The sequence below is a fragment of the Debaryomyces hansenii genome (assembly GCF_000006445.2).
Source record: "Debaryomyces hansenii CBS767 chromosome B complete sequence".
In the NCBI taxonomy this organism is placed as follows: Eukaryota; Fungi; Ascomycota; class Pichiomycetes; order Serinales; family Debaryomycetaceae; genus Debaryomyces; species Debaryomyces hansenii.
Window position 1 is genome coordinate 1,272,936 of NC_006044.2, and position 15,175 is coordinate 1,288,110.

The window sequence follows — 15,175 nt, forward strand, 5'->3', positions numbered from 1 at the left end:
GTATATAAATAGGAATCGAAAAGAATAGTTAGAGCCAATAATGAAAATATAAAAAATAAAAGTTGAAACTAGATAATAAAAAATGACGGATTATTCAATCGATCGCCATGTTGATTCAGATACTCGTTTTACCAGGGGTATGTGGGAAATAAAACAAGGAGTTAACATTAATTGGGCTTCGGAAGGAGTCAAGACTGAAGTCAGAGAACAATCTACCATTTATTCTGTAGCATCTACAAGGGTTATTAGACATCGTGGTGATTATCTCAATGTTCCTACTATTAGTACGAAACTATCTTCACCCAGGGATGGTATAATTGGGGTTGAATCATATCACCACCTTTCTCCTTATTTAAATTCTAAGGAGCCAAGGTTTGATACAACAAGGGAAACAACACAGTGTTCTGCAAAAGTTTCAGATGAAGGAGCGACTGTCTCAGCTGAAGGTGGTATATCTGCAAGGCTTCAAAACAAGCCTTACAATATCGACTTCATTGGAGAGGATTCACAGCTATTAACTAGACTTGGATTTAGATCCCTTGGACACGTTCTGGATTCAAGATATCCCAGGAAGGAGTTGAGCTCAAACAGAGCATCACCATATATGACAGCTCAACTTCATCTTTCTGTTGGAGAAAAAATTTTTGGTTTAGGAGAAAGATTTGGTCCTTTTGTTAAGAACGGTCAAAGAGTTGAAATCTGGAACGAGGACGGAGGAACTTCGTCTGAATGGACATATAAGAACATCCCGTTCTATTTGTCAAACCGTGGATACGGGGTTTTTGTTGATTCAACATCCAATATCGTGTTTGAGCTCCAATCGGAACGTACTACTAGGGTTAATATTACTGTTCCAGGAGAAGGTATACGGTTTTATATAATTTACGGTCCTGATCCCAAGAGTATCTTGCAAAGATATGCTCAACTCACTGGATTACCTGCTCTTCCTCCAGCCTGGACATTTGGTCTTTGGCTCACTACTTCATTTACAACAAATTATGATATTAAAACAGTTAGTTCCTTTATAAAAGGAATGCATGATAGAGGGATTCCTTTGCGTACTTTCCATTTTGATTGTTTCTGGATGAAAGGCTTTCAATGGTGCGATTTTGAGTTTGATCCAGAGTTTTTTCCAGATGCTAAAGCCATGCTTAAAAGATTAAAAGACGAATTTGATATTAAAATTTGTGTTTGGATTAACCCCTATATTGCACAAGAATCAGCATTATTTAAAGAATCAGATAAAAATGGATATTTGATTAAGAATAAAAATGGCGACGCATACCAAACAGATCGTTGGCAAGCAGGTATGGGTATTGTTGATTTCAGTAATCCTGATGCATATAAATGGTTTCAAAATAAGCTTTCAGCCTTAGTAGATATGGGTGTTGATAGTTTTAAAACAGACTTCGGAGAAAGAATTCCATGCAAAGACGTGGAATTTAATAGCGGGCAAGATCTGGTTTCAATGCACAATTACTACACTCTTTTGTACAATAAATCTGTTTTTGAAGTACTTGAAAAAAAGATGGGAAAACATGAAGCTTGTCTTTTTGCTCGTAGTGCTACGACGGGAGGTCAGAAATATCCTGTTCATTGGGGTGGTGATTGCGAATCAACTTTCGAAGCTATGTCTGAATCCTTGAGAGGTGGCTTAAGCTTGGGACTTAGTGGTTTCGGATTTTGGAGTCATGATATTGGTGGATTTGAAGGCTCACCTGATCCATCGATCTATAAACGTTGGTGTGCTTTCGGTCTTTTAAGCTCCCATTCTCGTCTTCACGGAAGTGAGTCCTACAGAGTACCTTGGAATTTCGATGATGAAGCTAGTGTTGTCTTGGCTAAGTTTACAAAGCTCAAGATCTCGCTTATGTCTTACATCTATAGTGCTGCAATTGATGCTCATGAAAATGCAGTTCCTGTGATGCGTGCCATGTTATTAGAGTTTCCTGATGATATTACAGCTGTTACAGCAGATACTCAGTATATGTTAGGTGATAGCTTGCTTGTTGCTCCAGTATTTTGTGCTGAAGGAGATGTGAAGTATTATGTTCCAAGAGGATCGTGGTATGGATGGTTAGATGGAAAAACTAGAACATCTGTGGATGGTAAATGGGTCACGGAAAAGCATGATTATAAGTCTCTTCCATTATTAGTTCGTCCAAATTCTATTATAATTTCTTCTGGTCCAGAGCACTGTAACGAGAAGCCTGATTATGCTTGGAATGACAATTTTATGGTTAATATCTATGATATCCAGGGAAACATCTCAACAAAAATTCCTAACCACAGTAAAGCCGGTGAATATAATGCAACAGTGACTGTTGAAGCAAAAGAAAATACTTTACATGTTTCTGTTGAGGGCACCTTTAAAAAACCTTACACGATTAGAATTCTCAATTCAGAATATCAGACCATTAAGCCTGATAAGAATTCTACAATTATTGGGGTTGATGAACATGGAAATAAATTGATAAACGCCGCATCTGGTAATGTAACTCTTGAGATTGTTTAGCCTTTTTTAGTCTTTTTTTTTTTGTTATAGACTTCTTATACTAGTTTCTACGTTCAATTCTCTGTTTTCAAATATAAAGCCAACAAAAGCCACTCTTATTAATTTTGAAGTAAATATAATTCAAGATCTGCTGCAATATTTCACGAGGCCTAGTGCTTGACTTTACGTCGCCTTATTCGGTAGTAAGCAACCAGAATGTTAGAAAATGCTTACATAACCTATAAGGAACTCACCTTGAATAGATTAAAATATGAAACATCCTAGTTTTCTATCATATTAATATGATATGATCTTTCGAATAAATATGTTATGTATACGGGTATGACTTGAAATGGCTAATATGCCTATAACCATGACAAATAAATTTGAATGTGATTTTCCTGGATGCCATAAATCTTTCTCAAGAAAGGATCATTTAAGGAGGCATCATTTGAACCATGATGATAATGCTGTTTTGCATGGGTGTTCTTACCCTGGATGCAAGATGGAATTTAAAAGGTATGATGTTATGATTGGTCATTACGAACGACATTTCAAGAAGAGAAAGGTGCTAAATAAAGATCAAGTAGCATATGGATCGGAAAGTAATTTAAGACAAAATCAAACATCACCAGCAATTGAGAGACAGGATGATATCTCAGAGAAGGATAACGTCTTCATGCAAGCAGGATTTATGGATATCCTATTTGACTTAAATGAATTAGTTCCTGAGGATAGAACTGAACAAAATCCTTCGAAATTGAATAATATCCATAAAAATACAGCACAAAATATAATTTATTCTGAATTTCCTAGCACATTGATGTTTAAGAATTATCCTGATGCTATTCTTTTGGAAATTTTTAATGGGGACTTTGAAACATTATCTATTTCTCAAACTAGTTCGTCATTATTAACATCTGAAATGTTGAAAACTTTACTTCACTTAGTACCTAATTTAGTTCAGTTTCCGGACTTTAATATCCCCACGTTTGAATATTGTTTGGAGGTATACTGGAGCGTTTTCCATATCCAGTTTCCAATTCTACATCGGGCGTCATTTAATACTTCAACAGCACATCCCTTGCTTGTGGTGGCGATGATTATGATTGGTTCCGTGCTATCTTACTCAGCTAGAGATATATTGAAAGACCCTACAGGCCTTTCACTAACAATAGGAACAGATCTCAGATGGCTAATTTTCAAGAGTAGAAAGTATGGTCCCTCTCAACTATGGGAATTACAAAGTTTACTAATTTTAGAAGTGTATGAAAAATATTTTGCAAATAGAGACCTATTCGAACGGTCATCTATTCATCATGCAGCTAAGGTAGAGATGATAAAGCGAAGTACATCTCTTATAGGGGAACCCTATGTCTCCGAAACTAGGTCTACTATTAAGTCAAAGGAAAATGACGGTGAACGGCTATGGAATAAATGGATTGCTGCTGAGTCAATGAAAAGATGTACGTTAATGTCATTTTGTTCTGATTTGACAAGCTCTATGATATCATCACATAATTCAAGCTTGTTCGTAGATAAATTGACCTTAGCATTACCTTGCAACGATCTCTTATGGGAAGCAAGTTTCGAAAACCTCAAAAGCTTCACGTTGCCGGCAAAATCTGATTCTATTCGTGATTGTTTAAAGAAATTACTTAAAGGTGAAAACATTAAAGCTGATTCATTTGGTAAGAAAATTTTATTTCATACTTTAGCTTCGTTAATAATTCAGTTGGAAAATAAAGATGAGATTGTATCACTTATAGGTAATATCGGTTATGATAGTCTTAAGGATAGATGGAGGGACAAAATATCTTTTGCATTGGATGCATGGAAATATAATGTAAACGGAGCATGTTCTGATGTTAAAAATTTACTAATAGATTCACCGACATTAGAAAGTAGTATCTTAAATCCTTTATATTTGCATTTAGATGATACCAAATGTAAATGTCCCACTTACCATATGGCACAAATTAGATTGCATGTCATTAATAATGATGTGCTTGTTTATTCAGGGGTCCCAGTGAGTATGAATAGCAGATCTCTGAATGAGGAATGTCAAAATGTATCGATAAGAATGAAGAGGTGGGCTGATTCTTTAAATGGAAGAATAGGAGTAGTACATGCATATTTATGTTTGATTGAGTGCTTGTTGAGTGTGGATAAGATTAGTTATTTACCAAGAATTGACCCGATTCCTGAAAGAAGGCATGTGATGGTTGTGTGCTCTCTAACAATATGGTGCTACAACTATATTGTCTATGGGCCAGAATCAAATCAATATCTTTCAGAAGACAAATATAGCTTTAAAGAAAGTGCATTTCATTATTTGAATAAGTTGAAAGACAAATTCTGTTCAATAATTATTCCAAGTCAAAACGCAATAGAATTCCATTTGAATGTTCGGAAATGTGCGATTAATTTACCGCAATTTGAGAATACTCATTATATTGCAGGTTTTATGAATGAAATGTCGCAATTATTTGATGCATGTTCTTGGAGTTTGGGTAGGGAGTATTCGAGACTGTTTAAAGTGTGTGAAGAAAGATCATTAGGAAGAGAAGAGATTTTTTGTAATGATATGTATAAAGATGAATAAGATTAATTAATTTGTTTGACCCGAAGCATATTAGCAATTGTTTCTTCTGCTTGCAAAGACACATGCCTTAAATGGAACATCGAGAGAAGAAATATTTTATGACCACATAGCGAACTTATCATGGCTTCTATAAAATGACTAAGAGAGTTTATATATATATATATATATATATATCTATTATCATCGCTGAATATTATGTCGGCCAACACTTTATATGGTTTCCCCATAGATTAATGTTCCTGAACCTGTTAAATAGATAGGATATAATTATCACGAAATTAAACCAGATAAGCTTTTATTACGAGTATTAAGGTTTTGTAACTAAGCAAAGGTGTAATTGAAGTATTTCAAATTCCATTGAATAAGTTTTAGTGGAAGTTATGCCATAATGCAACACGAATTGTACACATAAGCTTCTTGCAACTTCTAATTAGTACATAAGTAAATATAAGAGAAAACCATTATGAGGATTATGGATAAGTAATCGTATTATGTTGCATTCTCTCGGATGATATTTGTTTCAAATTGTCTTAATAATGTATTTTTTTTGTGTAAAATGAATAAAGGTAAATTACTTAACTGAAATCTACAACTATTGAAACTATGAAGAATGCAACTTTTATTTATTTAGTAGATAAATTTTTATTTGCAAATAAATAATTCAACAGGATAATGGGTACAGATTCCACACTTTAAGCCCATTTACCAAGTACACTCATCACAATAAAGCCAGCTATTAAAGAAACCAAAGCTATACTCGTTTTTAAAAAGGACGCTGTAGCCAAATTACCAAAGATCCAATCATGGGCCCACATTTCTATTAAGCCAGTCCAAATGAGAATGCCCGCTGAAAAAGAATCTAAAGTTCCCAATGCAATAATGGTACTTGGATCGTTGCCATTAAACTTATTTAAAGTCCCAATACCAATAGCCATACCAACTGGTGTGACTAATGCATAAACTCCAGCCATTAATAATTTTTTTAATAATTTTGTATTAGGGAGTTCAACAATTCTTGTACTTAAAGCAATACCTTCGAACATTTGATGAAACATGATGACGATGAATAAAGTAATAAAGTATGAGTCACCTGCTACTACTAGCGTTATGCCGAGTAATATAGAATGAAATACAATCCCAGCTTCCATTACAACACATGAGAACTCATCATTAACTAATACCGGACCATCGTGATTATGTGTACTAGCAGGAGAAATAGTTTCTTCTGTAATATCATTAGCTTTTTCAGGATTACCTCTCCCTATTAATCGCTTTGAAGACTTCTGACTTCTCCAACCAATAAGCCTATTTCCCAAGTATTCTATTAAGAAGGTAAGAAAAATACCTGCCATGGTAATCGATGTTGCTGTCGACTCATATCCAAGAGTAATGCATGAATTGCCCCACATCAAATCTGCATGGGTCATAAGGTGTACAAATGCAGTTGATATAATAATACCTGTACCAAATTGTTTAAGAATAGTGATTATTACCCCATCCAATTTAAATTTAAAGAAACTTGTTAACACGATAGGTCCAAAGGACCCAATAGCACTTGTCACTAGTATTACAAAGAGCAATCCAATTCTCAAAGGAATATCATAATCACGATCAACTCTTTCGCAAGTTTCAGCAGATGCACCATGTTCTGATTCACCATCTGCTACACAATGTTCCACGCCGGCATGAAAATGGCAATTCTTCCCACCTGAAGAGGTGGATGTGGAAGATGATGAGGATTCTGTATCTTTCACAAATTGCACCTCGTCCCCGTCTGAGTTAAGACAAAAAGTATCTTCTTCGTGGGAATGGCAACCAGTATAACTTGATGGCGAATCTTCAGTTTTGCTTGGACCAGGAATTATAGAACCTTCATTTCCTTCACCATCTATACAAAATTGTTCAGACCCATGTAAATGACAACCAGTCACTGCTGTTGTTTGAGCTGCGCTGGATAAATCATCTGAAGAATCTGAGGCCCTACTGTTAGTAACAGTTGTTTGAATATTTCCCTCATTAAAAAGAGTAGACAACCCCACACGATAGTCTCTAGTGGATGTTACAGTAACCGTCCTTGCCAATGATAAAACCAAAAGGCTTATGAATAAATAGATTCCTTTTAAGAGCATAACGTATAATTGTTCTGAGTGAATAGGTATTTTTCATTTTTGCTGAAATATAGAGATACTTAAATATAAGGTAACCATTTGGATAAAATTTTATTGAAAGCGCCAAGATTATTGATTAATATCTCAACTATCAAAAGTCAGTTCTACTGAGATTATATTGCAAATATTGGTATATCCCGTCGTTGACGAATATAATCTTGCCCAGAATAATGCAGGAACTACGAGGGTGCAAAAAAAAAATTGACGAAATTTATCTACCAATTCATACACCATGTTCTTTATTTTGATACATTAATTCCTTCAATATGTTGCCAAGATCTAAATGTGGATGCATTAACCACTATTCCTAATCAGATTTTAATTACCGAAATCAACTTTAGGGATATATAAACCAGTGGTAATTTACTATATTTGGTAAATATATGAGACTATTTAATTGATAGAATGAAAATAAATAATATACTTCTTCTTGTTTTTACCACAGGTTGTCTTGCTGCTCCAGCTTCTAGTAGCGAAGACATAACAGTTACAAAATATGTCGACAGCAGTTCTACTGCTTATGATTGGTCGGAAGATTGGGTCAAAAATTTCCCAGTCCATAAGTCATGTAATGATAGTCAGTTTAACCAGTTGAGTAATGCTTTGGAAGAAACTCAAATTTTAGCTGCCCACGCTAGAGACCATACGGCAAGATTTGGAAACCTGTCTAGATTTTATCAAAAGTACTTTGGTAATGCTCCATCTGGAGAAGTAGTTGGTTGGTTTGAAAATATTGTTAGCTCCGATAAAAGCAAAACATTATTTCGCTGTGATGACATAGATGATAACTGTAAACTTGATGGTTGGGCGGGTCATTGGAGAGGAGAAAACGCCACAAACGAAAATGTAATTTGTGATTTATCATATACATCTCGGCTTTACTTAGCTCAAATGTGTAGCCAGGGATACACAGTTTCAAATTCTAAGAATTCAGTATTTTGGGCTGGTGATTTGTTACATAGGATTTGGCACACTGATAGTATAGGACAGGGTGTAGTAGGCCATTATGCTGATACATATGATGAATGTTTGGAATTAGCCAGAAAAAATGCAACTGAAGCTGTAAGAAATTCAGCTACTTTGAGATATTATGCCTTAGATGTTTATGCTTATGACATAGCTGTTCCTGGGAAAGGATGTACAGGTGATAAAAAAAGTAATACAGAAAGTAATAGCTCGTCTACTACCGAGGCAAGTAAATCATCCTCTGAGGCTGAAGGAGGATCCGAATGTCATACTCATTCGAATGGTGAAACTCACTGTGTTTAACAATAGTTGAGTTAATTAGTAGAGTTTTAAATTTTAAAGTAATGCTACAAGGTTAACGTAACTGTTTTTATATTAAATTTGTCAATTAGAATAAAAATATATTCAGTATTTCTCTCTTAGAACGAGAACTGCTATTAATACCCTAATAGTCGTATCTAATACTTTCTTTACTAAACCATAGAAATGACAAAATCTTTTATGAAATCTTTTTTACCTAATTTCACCATTATGTATGAAAATTATCATTTTGTTCAACTTAAAATGTTTTCATTAAAATATTCATCGTACGATATACGTAGATAATTTATTAGTTAGCAGGAGCTATTCCAAGATCTTCGATATATTCGTCAACAGTAAGATGCTTGTAACTTACTCCTAAACCTTTAGCAACTTCACTTCCTAAATCCCCGTCTATCAAACCCCATAACTGAGGTACTCTTTCTTTTATTTGAGGAACACTTATTTTCGATGCATGTCCAACAATAGCTTCTATGAAATCCCCTTTATCTTGCTTACTAATAATATTTTTATAAAGGGCTCTTGGCTGTTCAACATCTAGCTCACTAAATCCAGAAATATAGTCATACGATTTGAGCCAAATTTTTTCTTCATGTGCCTTCAAATTACGTTCTTTCTGTAAAATTTCATATTTATCAGTAGATCGTTTCGGAACAACACCTAAATACTTTTTTTCTTCAACAGGTGGTAATCCATTCTTGTATGACTTTGGATCGTTCGAGACAGAATTAATAGGTAATAACGAACTCAAATAATTAGGTCTAGATCCTTGATTATCAATAGATGCAATCCCTTCTCTTTGAAAATTACCTGCTAAAAATGGACATCCAGAATTACTATCAAATGTCCTTGGTTTGTTAACCGGTAACTGTTGGTAATTGGCGCCTAATCTATGACGATGTGTATCAGAGTAAGAGTATAACCTAGATTGTAAAACAGGATCATTTGAAGGCTCAATTCCGGGAACTAAATGAGCAGGTGAAAAGGCAATTTGTTCAATTTCATCGTGGTAATTTACCGGATTCTTATCTAAAACCATGCGGCCAAACTTTCTTAATGGGAATTCTTTGTGAGGCCATACTTTTGTTAAATCATTGATAGAATAACGAAATTCTTCAGCTTGTTTAGGTGTCATCGTTTGAACATAAAATGAATATGATGGATAATTACCAGCAGCAATTCTTTCATATAAATCCTTAGTGTTGTATTCAGGTGATGAACCAGCCAACTCTTTACCTTCTTTGTCACTAAAGCCGTCAAAACCTCCATCAGCAAGACAATGGATCTGAATATAAGTAATTTCATCTTTATCGTTAATTAGTTTAAATGTATGACCCGAATATCCGTGCATTTCGGCCCAACTCTTTGGAATACCCCTTTTACCAAACATGTAAGTTATTTGATGTAAGCATTCAGGATTCTGAATAAAGTAGTCCCAAGTATGGTATGGATCAGTTAATTGATTAAGGTTTGTAGATGGATCTCTCTTTTGGGTGTGAATAAATTTGGAGAACTTAATCGGGTCTCTAATAAAGAAGATTGGTGTATTGTTAAAAACCCAATCCATATTACCAATGTCAGTTTTCAATTTAATTGAGAACCCCCTTGGATCTCTTATTGTGTCCGGTGTACCCCTTTCACCTCCAACTGTAGAGAATCTAACTGATACAGGACATTTATAGCCTGGGGATTGTAATGGACGGGCATAAGTTAAATCAGACAATGAATCAGTCAATTCGAAATATCCGTGAGCACCACCACCTTTTGCGTGAACAACTCTTTCTGGGATTCTTTCATGATCGAAGTGAGAAATGTCGTCCATCAAATTAAAATCTTGCAATAATAGTGGCCCGCCAGGGCCTGCCGTTTGGGCACCATATGGATGATTGGCATAAGGAACTCCATTGGAGGTTGAGTACACTGCTGGATCTTTCTTCGTATTTTGAATGTATTCAGAAACCATTTTTACAATAAGCAGTTAGAATTTTGTTTAGGCTAATTCTAAATGTGTGCTAGGCAGTCGTTTTTATAGCCTTCATTATAGCAACTAACTCAATATAGCAAGCTATGTCTCACTTTCTAGAACATCGCCTATATTAGTCAGATATCGCTGATAATTGCTGCATATTACCTAATTTACAGGTTTAGGAAATTTTTCTGAAGTTGAATACATGATATTTGAAATTCGATTGTTGCTATTGGCTCAATAGATCGACGAATTACTATACTTTGAACTAATACAAACAAAAAGATAAAAAATTGAATTACAGGAAATGAACATATTCAAGAGTGTTGTGGGTCTTTAAAAACGTGAATTCAACGTCAAGATACCAATTGACCTATCCTTAACTGGAAGCTTTGTTTGCAAGTCTACTAATAGTGGATGTGTAATATAAATGACGTAATATCTCTTTTGCTTAACAGCAACTCAAATATTGTATTGCTAATTAATCGCTAAACGATCATTCAATCATACGAAGTTCACAAAGCCGGAACGAAGTCCGAATCAATTGAAAATGTCCAAACCCTTTTTTAAGCTCACTATATGCATACCAACGATAAATTTACAGCATATACGTTAGTGGAGTGTTGTGAGATAACCAGAATAATTGCAAACAATTAACCAACACGTACATATCTTCTCTTAAAACAACTGTGGCACCATATATTTACCCAATTATACAACTAAATTATGAGATAAGTATTTCCAATAATAACTGGTGTGAACTCGAAATTTAGATTGATTTGGATAAGGATGAAAAATCTTGAGTGCAAATATAGCATATTTTAATGTATTGGACTCTACTAAGTCAGACAGGAATAATATCCTAGATTAATTGGGCTATATTTACCTACAATTATATCTGAAGTATTTCTGTAAGAAGTATTAGAGTTTATAAAATTTTTCTAAAGTCTAACTTGTCACCATTTCAAACAGAGATTTTTTTAATAAAATTAAATTATGTGCTTATATTCCAAAATAATGCCTAATAATGTCTTGTATTCCAATGAATTTGTGATAAATCACATTTCTTAGTAATTACCTAATGTAAACGTGCCATTGAGAACTCAAATATAGTAAAAAAAATCAGATTTACTATAAATGCCCTGAATGCAGTGGCAGTAATACCTTTATATACTGCCCCATGGAATATTTTAATGCTATTTGCCTTACATGGTAGCGGATCTAATCCATTTTCGATTCTGATGATATCTGAAATCACATTTTTTTGTACAAGAGATTTCGCTGTATCTAGAGGAAATGCGACTAAACCTCCTAGCACCCCTGCAATACCTCCAGCTATAAATATTGATGTTTGTAAGGAAGCTTCTGGAAAAGAACTCAAGAGAAATTTTGTTACCTCATAACTAGAATAATATATGCCACCGGATAAAGTGTCTCTTGAAAGATGATACTTAAAACCTGAATAAACGCTTCTCAACCCCTTGTATTTTACAGCCTTTCTTAACGTGTTAATTATAGAGAAGTGCTCTTTTGAATAGTGGATCTGGGAAGAAGTTGAGTTCTTCAATAAATCTTTTTGTACCAAAATTAAAATTTGGGAATGGATCTTCAATGAGTCAAAGGGACAAGTAAATATTGAAATAATACCCGCCGAGGTGGCACCTGAAAGGAAGCTTACCTGTGCTTCACGAATCACTGATTTATTCATTTCTAAGCAAGGTACTGTATAATAAAATACTGGCTTTAGTTTTATGAATAACAGAATAGTAAGAGATCTCGAAATAGAGTTGGAAATTAGAGGAATCGTAATTCCTCTGTAGAATCCTCTTACACCCTCAGAGATATAAGTTCTTTTAATACAATCGTGATAACCTTTAAAATCATATCGAGATTGCATTCTGGTTTTAACAGCATCAATTGGAAATCCAATACTATTACTTATGGACAAAGATGCATATGCTAAAATAGTTGGTCTCCAAGGAAATAAAACATCAGGAAAGAAGATAACTTTTTCGTGACAGATTTGGGAATCCTTTTTTAAAAAGTTAGCGTTTGTAATGGATGACATATCTGTTTCTTCTTACCGTAGAGAAGATTTCTTGAGCTTTCTATTGACGTAAATAAATATCAGCTGGAATGACAGAACTGGGAATTGTGCAACATTGAAGCGTCTAGTATTGATGATTCATAGTCATCCTCGAAGCCGTATACAGGATTAATTTAATATCAATAACATTGTGTTTAAAAACATTTATGCTGATAAACATGAATGTATCGTAATATCTGTTACCTGTTACCCCTAAATATGAGTGTACAATATAATGATCAGCATCATCTTAAGTAGAAAGATATCACATGACGGTATTAATTTTTGGGGGGGGGGGGGGGGGGGGGGTAGTCGTCTTTCAATAATGTTTTTAAAACAGGAGACACAAGTGAAGTAAATAAAAGTGTTTCCCAATTCTATCAGTACGTTGTAGTAAGAATATATAATTGATCATGACAATAAAATGGGTGGTAAAATTGCCCCTCAGTTTGGTTCTTCCATTAGGTTTAGTTTCGGACCGAAAAACCTAAAATGAGAACCTTATATTGAAGACCATATTACATCCGGAAGAACTTATTCCGGTAGATTAGAATATCAGAAATCCTACGGTAGGAAAATAATTGGCACAAGCAAGTGTATAATAATACGTATTCTTTCTGAAGACCGAGTACATATTTAAAATCAAAAAATCAAAAAATATATTCTAAATAATATATATTATAGTAGATTATATCAACTTACGATTAGGAAACTATCTGATGATTTCCGTAACACATTGAAGTACTCATTACTTTTACTAAAAACCTTCTAATAGCTGAATCTCTATCATGGTCAAAGAATGCCTTTTAAAAGATATTGAAAATGTAGATTCACAATTCAGGTGAATAAAGTTCAAAGCGATAACATTTTCCTCGACTACAACGTTTTCCGGCTCTTCAAACGTATTAATAGCATTAATATTTTCATGGTAGATAACCCACAGATTAGCATTGGGGCTAATGTTCCTTGGTTCACCAGGAAGTGAAACCTTAGTAGTTGCATCTTCCGTTGGCGATCTGTTAACCACCGCCATAATAATTTTATTATTGTCAATTGCTGCCGAGCAATCAAGAATGGTAATATTTGAGTCAACGTCCTTGAGCCATTCAATGTTCATATTACCTCCACGAGTATCTCCCTTGTACAAAGGAGTAGCGACATGAATATTCAAGCTCTCTCCTCTCATTTTCTGAGAAAATAAGCGAAATGGATGATATGTTGTCTGAAAGAAGAGCTTGTCTTGGTTAGTCATAATTGGGGCTATAACATTAACACATTGAGCAATATTTGCCATTCCAACATGACCTGATTGGCGTATAAATACATTTAGCCATGATCCAACAGCTAATGCATCACCCAATGTATATTTTTCTTCGCAACCGACCTCCCCACCGGCTCTAATAGGGTCCCAAACATTCCATTCATCAAAGCAAATCTTTACCCGGTGTTTCTTAATTTCCAAATCTTCAGTAGCTGCAACACTATTAGATGTTGAAGAACTATAGTTTGTAATTTTTGCTAAATCGAGTAGTTTTGCCGTAATTTGAATACCAGTTTCAGCAGCAGCAGGTCCTGTGATATTCTTCATCTGGTCCTTAGCATCACTAGTATATAAGTGTATAGAGTGAAAATCAACAAACTTGAATAGATTTTGAGTTATTTCGTAGTCCCATTTCGAGAATCCTGTACAACCGCAGCTTATTAATACTACAGAAGGATCAAGAAGTTTGATTGCCTTTGCCCACTGTAGCGCTTTTTTACAATAATCGTCTTCATTCATTTGTCCAACCTGCCATGGACCCCAAACCTCATTTCCTAAACCCCAGTATTTAACGTTATATGGCTCTTCATGTCCATTACTTCTACGTAAATTGGCCCAAAAAGTGTTCAGACTAGAATTACAATATTCTATCCATGCTAATGCTTCATCAAGGGTTCCTGTGCCCATGTTTAAGCATAAGTATGGCTCTATCTTCATCCATTCGCACCAATGTAAAAATTCATCTGTGCCAAACAAGTTCAGTTCCTCGTTCAACCACGCCAATTCAGGTCTTCTTGGCCTTGATTCCTTTGGGCCTATACCATCTTGCCAATGATACGAACTAACAAAGTTACCACCCGGCCAACGGATGACTGGCATATCAAGATCTTGCAATGCTTTTGCGACATCTTTTCTGTAACCCTCTTTCGTTATCAATGATTTATTAGGATTCTCATAGTCAACAATCCCTCCATAAATGCACCTACCTAAGTGTTCAAGAAAGCCACTATATATTTTGCGGTCGATCTCTCCCAAGCGACGGTGGGGATCGATTCGAATTTCTGATTGAGATAAGCTTTTAATTTCTTCAATTGTTTGAGCTGAATTAGACATAGTTAACACTCGGTGACTAAAAAATGATGATACTTTCTGACATAGAAATCCAGTACTTATTAACGTATCCTTATACCCTAGCGGAGTGAATATCGGTTACTACATACCGAAACCCACCTTTATCATTCCAACAAGGGAAATCCTCCGCTGAGGATTTATCACGGGGAAGTTTTAGAATTTACGAGATGCGTGAAC

At 34.9% G+C, this 15,175-nt stretch overlaps 7 protein-coding genes across 7 annotated transcripts; 3 read left to right on the forward strand and 4 right to left on the reverse strand. All coding sequences in view use genetic code 12, as the record gives it.

Annotated features, from left to right (window-relative positions):
- Positions 1 to 82: 82 nt before the first annotated feature.
- DEHA2B16126g (DEHA2B16126p) lies at positions 83 to 2,515 on the forward strand (the record flags this gene model as incomplete). The annotated part of the gene is made up of 1 exon (XM_457652.1): positions 83 to 2,515. One exon carries the CDS (start codon positions 83 to 85, stop codon positions 2,513 to 2,515), a length of 2,433 nt encoding a protein of 810 aa, XP_457652.2.
- Positions 2,516 to 2,846: 331 nt separating this feature from the next.
- Positions 2,847 to 5,099, forward strand: DEHA2B16148g (DEHA2B16148p; the record flags this gene model as incomplete). Its single annotated transcript, XM_457653.1, has 1 exon — positions 2,847 to 5,099. The coding sequence occupies one exon, from the start codon at positions 2,847 to 2,849 to the stop codon at positions 5,097 to 5,099; it is 2,253 nt and encodes a 750-aa protein (XP_457653.2).
- Positions 5,100 to 5,791: 692 nt separating this feature from the next.
- Positions 5,792 to 7,228, reverse strand: DEHA2B16170g (DEHA2B16170p; the record flags this gene model as incomplete). The annotated part of the gene is made up of 1 exon (XM_457654.1): positions 5,792 to 7,228. The coding sequence occupies one exon, from the start codon at positions 7,226 to 7,228 to the stop codon at positions 5,792 to 5,794; it is 1,437 nt and encodes a 478-aa protein (XP_457654.1).
- Positions 7,229 to 7,672: 444 nt separating this feature from the next.
- Positions 7,673 to 8,536, forward strand: DEHA2B16192g (DEHA2B16192p; the record flags this gene model as incomplete). Its single annotated transcript, XM_457655.1, has 1 exon — positions 7,673 to 8,536. One exon carries the CDS (start codon positions 7,673 to 7,675, stop codon positions 8,534 to 8,536), a length of 864 nt encoding a protein of 287 aa, XP_457655.2.
- A 307-nt stretch (positions 8,537 to 8,843) lies between these two features.
- DEHA2B16214g (DEHA2B16214p) lies at positions 8,844 to 10,517 on the reverse strand (the record flags this gene model as incomplete). The annotated part of the gene is made up of 1 exon (XM_457656.1): positions 8,844 to 10,517. One exon carries the CDS (start codon positions 10,515 to 10,517, stop codon positions 8,844 to 8,846), a length of 1,674 nt encoding a protein of 557 aa, XP_457656.1.
- A 1,081-nt stretch (positions 10,518 to 11,598) lies between these two features.
- On the reverse strand, positions 11,599 to 12,588 carry DEHA2B16236g (DEHA2B16236p; the record flags this gene model as incomplete). The annotated part of the gene is made up of 1 exon (XM_002770093.1): positions 11,599 to 12,588. The coding sequence occupies one exon, from the start codon at positions 12,586 to 12,588 to the stop codon at positions 11,599 to 11,601; it is 990 nt and encodes a 329-aa protein (XP_002770139.1).
- A 775-nt stretch (positions 12,589 to 13,363) lies between these two features.
- On the reverse strand, positions 13,364 to 14,980 carry DEHA2B16258g (DEHA2B16258p; the record flags this gene model as incomplete). Its single annotated transcript, XM_457658.1, has 1 exon — positions 13,364 to 14,980. The coding sequence occupies one exon, from the start codon at positions 14,978 to 14,980 to the stop codon at positions 13,364 to 13,366; it is 1,617 nt and encodes a 538-aa protein (XP_457658.2).
- Positions 14,981 to 15,175: the final 195 nt, after the last annotated feature.